This window comes from Dipodomys merriami, unplaced genomic scaffold (genome assembly GCF_024711535.1).
Source record: "Dipodomys merriami isolate MVZ:Mamm:240054 unplaced genomic scaffold, mDipMer1.0.p SCAF_10, whole genome shotgun sequence".
Lineage (NCBI taxonomy): Eukaryota > Metazoa > Chordata > Mammalia > Rodentia > Heteromyidae > Dipodomys > Dipodomys merriami.
Genome location: NW_027202271.1, coordinates 19,462,574 through 19,473,263, shown reverse-complemented (window position 1 = coordinate 19,473,263; position 10,690 = coordinate 19,462,574). Strand labels below are relative to the sequence as shown.

Genomic DNA, 10,690 nt, shown 5'->3' with positions numbered 1-10,690 from the left:
GGCCTGGCTTACTTCACTTAATATAATTTTTTTCCAAGTCTTTCCATTTCCTAACAAATAGGGCCAGGCCATTCTTTCTGATGGAAGCATAGAATTCCATTGTATATATACCACATTTTCTTTTTTTATTAATACTTTTTTATTGTGAAAATACCATACAGAGGGGGTACAATTACATGAGCAAGGTAATGAGTACATTTCTTATCAAGCATTGTTGCCTCCTCCTTTTTTCCCTTCCCATCCCTTTCCATCTCCTCCCTTCCCATTTCTCCCTCTCCCCCCTTATCTCCCCCCCGCCCCCCACCCCACCACCAGAGTTGTAAAATTTGTTTTACCGCATAATACCTTGTACATCTCATTGTTGCAATGGGTCCACCTCTATCCCTATTTAAACAATTGGATTTTTCCCTTCCCCTCCATAAATTATACCAACATCAACTACAGTGAAAACAGGGGTTATACCATGGGGGAAGGACATACAAAGCAACAAAGAAATCATCTTATAACTATGTTAGAAACAATAAAAAGGAAGAAAAACCATTTGAGTCCTTATCTTGGGGTTCATTTAGCCTAACATCAACTTATCTGACCATTTCCTAGAATATTTAGGAGACAGAACTGAGAGAGTGGGAATGCTAGTTCTCAATTACAAAGAAGCAATATAGCCAAAGGAAGCAGTAGAGATGCAGGAAGAATGAGACTCAAAACACCATTAACATAAGATTCATAGTGAGCCATTTGGCTGTTGAACCAGACATGAATGAGGCCTGGAGTCACATAATATAAAGGCTTTTTTTTTTTTTTTTGCTTTAGCATTTATGTAGAACCCAATGCTATGGAACACTGTAAATCAAATGAACTTAACAGACATTGTCTGTACCATGAACATTCTTTCTTTTTTTAATTTTAATTTTAATTTTTTGTGAACCTACTGTACAGAGGGGTTACAATTACATGGGCAAGATAATGAGTACATTTCTTATCAAGCATTGCAGCCTCCTCCTTTGTTTACCCTTCACATCCCTTTCCAGCCTCCCCCCACCCCCCCCCACCCAATCACCCCCGCCCCCTCCCCCCCCCCCACAAAAGTTATAAAGTTCGTTTTTGACATGACAATTTGTACTTCTCATAGTTGCATCGGGTCCACCTGTATCCTTAAACGACTTGTTTTTCCCCATCTCCTCCATAAATTATACCGACATCAAATATAGTGAAAGCAGGGGTTATACTGTGGGGGAGGGACATACAAAGCTACAAGGAAATAATCTTATAAATGAGTTAGAAACAAATGCATGAAAGAACAAAAACATTAAAATACATATCTAAGGGTTCATTTTCCTAACATCGCATTATCTGACCTTTCCTGCTTGACTCATACATATACTAACTATTGCAAATAAGGGAAACCATGGGACCTATGTTTCTTTGGGCCTGGCTTACTTCACTTAATATAATTTCTTCCAAGCCTTTCCATTTCCTAACAAATGGGGCAATGTCATTCTTTCTGATGGAGGCATAGAATTCCATTGTGTATATATACCACATTTCTTGATCCATTCATCTACTGAAGGGCATCTGGGTTGGTTCCATATATACCATGAACATTCTTTCAAACAGTCTATGGAAATTCATCTGAAATATATTACAATGTAGGACATAAAACAAATCTTAATACAAGAAATTTAAGTAACTTCCTAGTTTTTCCAAGATCACATAATTATAAAAGTACAAATTAACACTGAAACACTACAGAAAAAGCACAAACAAAAATGCTATTGAGTAATATACATTTTAACTTGGTGAGACAAAAACAAGGGGGGAACCAATGCAACAGAAATATACACAAGACAGTATGTTGGAAATGATCTCTACAGCTTGGGGGGTGGACTGTGGGAGGAGGGAATGTAGGAGAAAAATGAGGGAAGGGGTAACAAACTTAAAAAGAAATGTACTTATAGTTACTTATGTAACTATAGCCCCTCTGTACATCACTGTGACAATAAAATATATACATTTAACCATCTATATTCACTTGAAGAAATAAGAAATTAAAAAATTGGTAGACTCAAATACAAATGAAAACAAGTTATAAAAGGATAAAAGGAATATGCTTCTAGGAAGAAAGTTTATAGCTACAACACCTACAAGAGAAAATACTCAGGCTGGGAAGGTGGCTCAGTGGTAGAGCGTTTGCCTTGCATGCCTGAGGCCCTGAGTTCCATTCCTCAGCACCACATAAGCAAAAAGAAAAAGCCGGAAGTGGCTCTGTGGCTCAAGTGGTAGAGCGCTAGCCTTGAGCTGAAGAGCTGAGGGACAGTGCCCAGGCCCAGAGTTCGGGCCCCACTACCGGACCCAAAAAAAAAAAAGAAAATACTCATAGATATCTCAGTGTATAACAATGACATATCCCAAGGCCTTAGAAAAGAAAGACAACCATTGTCCAGCTTAGTAGCAGAAAAGGAAGAATAAATATAAGAGATGAAATTAGCAAAACTGAAGCAACAGCATGCTGGAAATGATAGTTGAAAGGGTTACTAACAATATCTTCTTTAACAGGCTATGTACGACTGACAAATGTTAAAGAAAACAGAGAGAAGACACAAATTAGTAAAATTAGACATGGAAAAGTCATTATAACAAATAACACTGAAATCTAGAGGGTCACTAGGAAATAGTTGGAAAACTTACATTAAATACATTGTGCTCTTTGCAAGGAAGTGGATGGAACTGAAAGTCATACTGTTAAGTAAAACAACTCAGTTTCAAAAAGAACTGTCCTATTTTCTCTCCTTGAGAGAGCTGGGGTGGAATTAAAATACATGAGGGAAAAAGTTGTGTGTGCTACTAGGAATGTGGAGGGGGAAGTTGAGAAGGACAGGGTGCATATGAAGAGTAACAGAGGGCAAATATAATCAACATACCATATACATGTAACTGAAATGCTATACTGAATCCCCTCCTTTATTGCTAGTATGTGCTAAATTTAAAAAAAAATCTTTAAAAGCACAAAATTACTTTCTATAACCATTTTATAAGTGGTGGATCCACTGATAGTGAGCTGCAACTTCCATATCCATGAATGGATAGTGCAAATATGAAATTATATCATTTTATAAAACTATTTTAATATGTTCTTTAAAAAAACGTTTGAATATGTACCTCTCAAATAATCATGCCATCAAACTACTGAATGTTTAACCCAGGAAAATGAAAGCATTTCAGCACAAAAAAAATTGTTGTCAAATGCTCATAGCAACTTTAGGTATACTAAATCAATCAGAAGATAAAAATTCATGCCTCCTAATAGATAAATATTGAATAGGTTTGGAATGAAATGGAATACTGGTTAGCAATAAGAGATAAATGATCCATACAGGCACTTCCAAGTTAAAACTACAATAAGTAACCTTTAGGAAGGAAACTAACTGAAAGAAAGATTGGACAATATCAGCCGGTTGCCAGTGGGCCACACCTGTAATCCTAGCTACTCAGGAGGCTGAGATATGAGGATCATGGTTCAAAGCCAGCCTGGGCAGAATAGTCCATGAGACTCTTATATCCAATAAACCACCAGAAAACTGGAAGTGGTGATGTGGCTCAAGTGGTAGAGAGCTATCTTTGAGCTAAAGAGTAATGGGACAGTGCTCAGTCCCAGAATTCAAGCTCCACAAGTGACAAAAAAAAAAAAAAAAAGACAGAAATACTGGATAATTCCATTCATATATGAAGTAAAAATAGCGACAAAGCAAATATTTCATTCCTGAAGGTGGTGAAAAATATAGCAATTTATAGTAATAATGGATAAAATGCTCATAATATTGATACAGTATTATTTGTACTTTACATAATTCTTAGAAAAATGAAATGTAAAGTATTTTATGCATAAACAAGCTTATTTTTTATACTTAAACATAAGCCTCTTTCTGTGTATTGTATATTAGTCAAATTTTCAAAATATGTATTGACCTCAAATAAATCACCATTGGAAAGAAATATTTTATTTGTGTATGTTTTTTGGTACATATGATCCAAATGTCTTTTTTATTTTTGTGATTAATAAAAAAAACCTCAACATTCCATGTGAACATGATGCAAGTTAAAATCCTTCGCTGGTATAAGGTTTATTTTGCAGAAATAATTCGTTAGTTTTCACCTAGTGAATTTTGTCTTAGAAAAACCTAATATCCTCTGCTGTGGTAGGATTAATTAATTTGGGGTGGTCACACAATAATTCAGGCAGCTTCTAGGGAAAGAAGCTGTTTTGTGTTCTTTTACATTAACTTGACTCCAGGAAGATGATAGATCATTTATCCCTTCCTCTCCGTTTGTGGGTGTTAAGATGAAAGCTTTTATTTTTGGAACGACTATCTTTAAGACTGAATAAGGTATTTATAATATTTTAAACTTTCACAACAATTCACAGGAAGCTTACAATGCTCACTTAACAACAAGAATTGTTCCTAATTTTTACTTACATTGAATGATTCTAGGCATTGTCTCAGAGTGTTAAGGAGTTCCATTTTCTACTTCTTCTAAAACCCTCGTCTTTATGTGTTTCATTCCTTTTTCAGAAAGCAATAATATTATAAAGATCATTATAAGAATAACCCTTGGTTGGAATATTTTATTCCCTTATCAATGTAAACTACTAGAAAATATACTGATTTTACAGAATTTCAAGAAGAAAACTTGAAGTAGAAATCTTGCTACACCCAGGCTAAATACAGATCATAAAATCCAGAAGTTCAAAAAAAATAAAATATTATAAAACAATACATTATCTAATATTTGTTGTTTTTCCTTTTATTCTTTTTTATGGATTGTACCCTATACAATTATCCTTTACAACCAGAATCCCAAAGGAATAACAAAGAAGACAGAAATAACAGAGACATATTTTAGGTAAAAGAAATCAGCAATTAGAAACCAGTAATTTGCAAACTGGATTGAACATTTAGACATGTCCCAAACCCAAGTTAACAGTGAATGCAGAGTGGGATTTTTTTTTTTTTAACAATCCATTGTCACCTCTAGGATTTTAGGAATGTTTTCTTATAGAAGTTACTAAGATCTTTTCAAAGAAGAATAAATATAGAGCAGGTTCTTAAAGGTAATATGATATAAATATTCAAGGTAAAACTTGAGACAGATGAGAAAAGTGCAATTTTGTGCTGCTTTATCATACATGTCTCAACAACATGTTGAGTGTACCTAGATAATGCTTCTTGGTTTTGCAAAGAAAAAAATCCTTTGAAGCACATGTTTAAAAGCTTTCTTTACCTGCTTGTTCCTTAGAGTATAAATGAAAGGATTTAGTAAAGGGGCCACTGAGGTATTAAGCACAGCTACACCTTTATTGAAAGTCACTCTTTCTGTTGCAGAAGGCTTTATATACATGAAGATACAACTCCCATAAGTAATGGAGACAACAACCATGTGTGAGGAACAGGTGGAAAATGCCTTTGTTCGTTGTTGGACAGAGGGGAATTTTAGAATGGTTTTGATGATGAATATGTAGGAGAGGACCACTAAGAACAGTGTGAAGACAAGCGTCAACAAAGCTAAGATGAAAGCCATCCTTTCTATGAAACTTGTGTCTGTGCAGGAGAGCTGCAGGACTGGGGAGGTGTCACATAGAAAATGGTCAATTGTTCTGGATGCACAGAAATCCAGCTGGAGTCCTAAGAGCAAAGGGGGAAAGATGGTTAAGAATGCAATCACCCAGGAGCTGAGCACCAGCTGGTGGCACACCTTGCTGTTCATGATGACCGGGTAATGCAGGGGTTTGCAGATGGCCACATAGCGGTCATAGGACATGGCGGCCAGGAGGTAAAACTCTGTAATTCCTAGTAGGAAAAAAAAGAATAGTTGAGTTACACAACTGTTGTAGGAGATTGTTTTGTCTCCTGTGACAATGCTGTTCAAGAAGTGTGGGATGTCAACTGTGGTGAATGAAATTTCTAAGAAGGAGAAATTTCGAAGGAAGAAGTACATGGGAGTCTTGAGGTTGGGGTCCAGCAGTGTCAGCATGATGATGATAAAGTTCCCCGTCAGGCTCAGGATGTAGTTGACAAAGAAAAACAGGAAAACCACAACTTGTAGCTGAGGGTCATCTGTCAGTCCCAGCAAGATGAACACAATCTCATCTGATTTATTATTCATTAGTCTTTTGATGATCAGATCTATAGAAAACAAAAATCATATCACAGGAAAGAAAACTCCTGTCTTCTCTTTCAGATCTACCAATATGCAACTATTTCTACAAGTCACTTTAGAGTTGATCACAAGGCACATCCCACCCAATTCACCAGTGTTAAAATGAATATCAACCAAGATGTGTGTGTGGTAATAAGCAGACTGCTGTGAGAAACAAATTGGGGTATGGTGGTTCATGCCTGTAATTCTATGTAGTTTGGTGGCTGAGATTTGAAGATCTCAGTTGGAAACTAGCCTGGGAAGGATTCCATAAGTCTCTTATTTCAATAAACTACTCAAAAATGCCAGAAGCGACATGCTATGACTCAAGTGGTAAAGCACTAGCCTTAAATAAAAGAAGCTCAGGGACAGTGCCCAGGCCCAAACTTCAAGACACAGGACTGGCAAAAAGGAAAAAAAAAGGAAAGCAAGAAATAAGAAGATAATACAATTATCTATTGAATCACTGGAAAGATGAACATGTCATTCTGACATGATTTCCCTTTATCATCCACCATCTACTACTCTGTAGGAATGGAAAGAAAAGAAAAGTCAGTGGATTGGTGCCAGGGATATCTTAACTGCAGTTAGCATGTGATATTTCTAATAGTAATCCTAAAAACTATAGTGGCTTCCTGCAATGAGTAGTTTGCATTTCTGGACAGTTAAAGCTGTGTTTTAAAGCACTCCTTTGGAGAAGGTTACATATGCATACAGTTAGTAATCTGTTACTAATTTTCTGTGAAATTAATTTAGAAAAAATACTTCATTCACATACAATGTGGGAATTTTAAGAAGCATATCATTTCTTTACATGCAAACATATATAGCAATCTTTGTTTAGTCTTTAAAACATACATTATAATACAAACTAATCTAGAGTATCCCAGTAACAAGAATTCACATTTACTGGAACATATATCTATTTCAAAACATTTATTACTTGAATGCTTTTATTTATTTTCAGTGCTAAGGAACAAAAGCTCCATCATGAGTTCAATCCTATCTCACTTTTAATGACTAATGAGTGGTATTGTTTTATCAGATATTTCATTGTTACATACAGGAAACCATTTTATTTTTTGTTCTAATAAGGATTTTCAGTCCTCACCATCTGTAATAAGAGATACAAGTTCCTTCCGAAATAATTTCACTAGAAAAATATTTTAATGCTGATATAGTTAGCAGCAAATATTTCATCTCCTAGTCATAGTTTGAAAACATACATAGTCTAGTGAAGCTTTACATATGATAAATGGTTGAAAAAACTGAGAAACACAAAAATGCATTTAGGATGTATCCTAGGAATATAAATGTAAACTAAAGACAAAAAGGCTCAGGGAGGCCTAACATAAGTAATGTGTTTTTCTAAATTAAAGAAATTATATAATGTTTTTTCTAAATTGTAGAAAAAGTAGAAATTTAAATAGTAAAACTCATGAAATAAAATAAGTAAATATAAAAATAAAAGAAGTCTTGGTGTGAAAGTTCTTCTAATAAAAGTTATGATTATATAACTGACCAAGAAGTAGCAATCAAATAATAACAATTCTTGGCTCTACTGAGAAATGTACATCTACCTTTTTGTGATTATTTGTCTATATATTAACAGTAAATGAAGTTAATCATACAGAAGAAAATTGTATTCTTGCTTTGGAGTAGGAGGTCAAATTAACAGGGTATATCTTCCAAAGCTATGGTTTTAATATTACACTTTTAGAAAGGTAGGTATAGGAGTTTTATTTTTCATAAGTTGTAATAGAAGCCATGTAATGGGACATTTCTCATAAAAAGAAATACTGATATTTCCTGGGAATAAAAAACCTCATTCTCAGGTTTTTTTTAACATTAAATAAAACAAAGTCATCTTAAATGGACACTTTAAGATCATAAATGAGAAAAATATTAACAGAATTATTTCCAAGCTCTAAAACATGAATTATTTTAAGAAAGGAAAATGCATAAAGCAGCAAAAATAATTGAAAGTTAGAAAATTTTTCCAGTACTGGGCAAATGAAGGATTTTAATCTGTGTATTTTTGTCATTAAGACTTAAAATAAAATGATGAAATTAGGCAAGTGCCTTCTCTTGTAGGCAAGTGAAGGAGTATAATCCAGCGGATAGAGATGATTCATGGTATATTTGAAAAAAATAGTTGTAAATCTCATGTCTAGTAATCTTTTAATAAACCATAAGTTATGGAAAGAGCATGGCCAGAGTTCCTTAGTCAAGTACATTCAGACTTTATAAAACACCATATTCTCACAAATCATCCAGTAACAAAATTGATAGGAATGCATTATCATAATATATAATTTCATCTTATCAAAGTATTGTACAGCTTCACCAATGACTTATACCATGTGTCCCTATATAATAGATATTATTCCTCAAATCACAGAAAAAAATGCTGAGAACACAGGTTAGTTAATGTAATCACATTCTGTGTAGTTACATGCTATTATTAATTTAACAGGATATTAGAAATACAAAGTCTTTTTAATTTTAAATGATTATTGCTTCTTGCTTTGAAGGTCTTCCCCATTATGTACAAGTCAAAGTGGTTAAAATATTACTTCTTAAAATACTTTAACAGCTTTCTTTAATAAATTGAATCCCAAAATATGGACAAAACATTTTTGCACTTCAACACTTAACTCACCTTGATGAACAGAAAGCATAGATGATCCGTTCTTTTATCTACATACCACAACCAACCTTAAAACATGCAGGCGATTTAAAGGTTGTCTAAGAGATATTTTTTGGCTAATTCAATAATGCATGTTGTTTGGAAAGTCTGTCAAATTACCTTATTTTTTATAGCTTGAAGTATTATACTATAAACATTGTACTATAAACACTATATATGTAGTTACTTGAGGTATTATGAACTCTGCTAACTGTGACAATGGTTATAGTAGGACTATTAGTAAGAATTCCACAAGCTATTTATGACTGGGTGTCTTATGGGGATATATCTAATAAGAAAAATATCAATTCTCAAGGTAACCAAGAACTGATGACATTATTTCCTAAAGGATTTCCAAATTGCAATGCAGAAAAATCCTTTAGAGACATATAAACACACACACACACACACACACACACACACACACACACACACACACACACACACACACACACACACACACACACAAACATATTTACTCCTTTTGATCATGCTTCCAGAGAATTCATTACTGATGGCTATAGCATTAAAATGTCTACTAAACATCTGTCTTTTGCAATCACCATTGTATGTTTCAGGGTTTAGAAACAGAGAATGAGGAATATTTCAGGTAGATATTGAAAGGCAAACATAAAATGGGAAAAGACAGCTCATTGTAGAGCAATTGATTTCAGGAAAAATATATTATATGGAAAATAGCATTAAAAAAATTACCTAACACTATATAACAAAACACATGCCATGGCAATTCCACAGACATAGATATTCTTTGTGAAGATTAATCAGAGTCGTTATTTTACTGATATGTCAGCTGATAGACTCCGTTTTGACAACTTGAAAGAATATATCAATCAGTAAAATTGTGCATATATACATATATATATATATATATATACATATATATATCATAATTTTCCGGCACATGGAAATACTAAATGAAAACTAAACACTACATACACATCTTTGCTAGCTATTGATTCACTGTTCCCTAGATATGTTAGTCCTCCATTCTCAACAACAGCGAGTAGGACTCCAGTTTCTTGGCGGTCCTATCTACAGCAGTGTAGGTTCTTAGACTTCAACAGTGTTGGCTGTCACATGGCTAACCAACGGTAAAGAGAGTCATGTTTGAATTTTTCTAATTATCTGGGTAGTTGAATATCACTTCATAAACTGAAAAGTGTTGCCATATAGGGACATACTTGTGAGTTGTCTACACATCTCATAGTGTTTTTGCTGTCAGGCTTTTGTTTGTTCCTTCACACACTTTAGTTTATTATGTGCCAGCAACCTCAACTTTGCCTCTCCAAGTTAGGTTGTATATATTTCCTTCTATTTTAACAGTGACCTACCATGTTGTTAATGAGCTTGAATGTGTAATAAGTCATTGCTTATTTTGTTTTGATTATGGTAGTTATATATTTTGCTCTGCTTGTATCCAGTCTTCAGAGATAAGACAAAAAGAAATCCCCTATTAATTTTTAAGGGTTATAACCATTTTAATAGTTTTACTATTTTGTTGGATTTCCTTTTTTTCTTTAGATTCTGTAGTATGTTGAAATACATAATTATAGCTCCTTGTTGTTCTATTTCTCTTTCTTTCTTTCTCTCTCCATCTCTCTTCCTCTGTCTCCCTCCCTCTCTCCCTCTTCCTTCCTTCCTTCCTTCCTTCCTTCCTTCCTTCCTTCCTTCCTTCCTTCCTTCCTCCTTCCTTCCTTCCTTCCTTCCTTCCTTCCCCTCTCATTTCTCTATATCTTTTTTCTTTCTTTCTTTCTTTCTTTCTTTCTTTCTTTCTTTCTTTCTTTC

The 10,690-nt window shown here is 34.2% G+C and overlaps 1 protein-coding gene across 1 annotated transcript; it reads right to left on the bottom strand.

Annotated features, from left to right (window-relative positions):
* Positions 1 to 5,211: 5,211 nt before the first annotated feature.
* LOC138837358 (olfactory receptor 6C6-like) lies at positions 5,212 to 6,174 on the bottom strand. Its single transcript, XM_070036065.1, has one exon. The coding sequence runs from the start codon at positions 6,160 to 6,162 to the stop codon at positions 5,212 to 5,214; it is 951 nt and encodes a 316-aa protein (XP_069892166.1). The 5' UTR covers positions 6,163 to 6,174.
* Between the last annotated feature and the right edge of the window lie 4,516 nt (positions 6,175 to 10,690).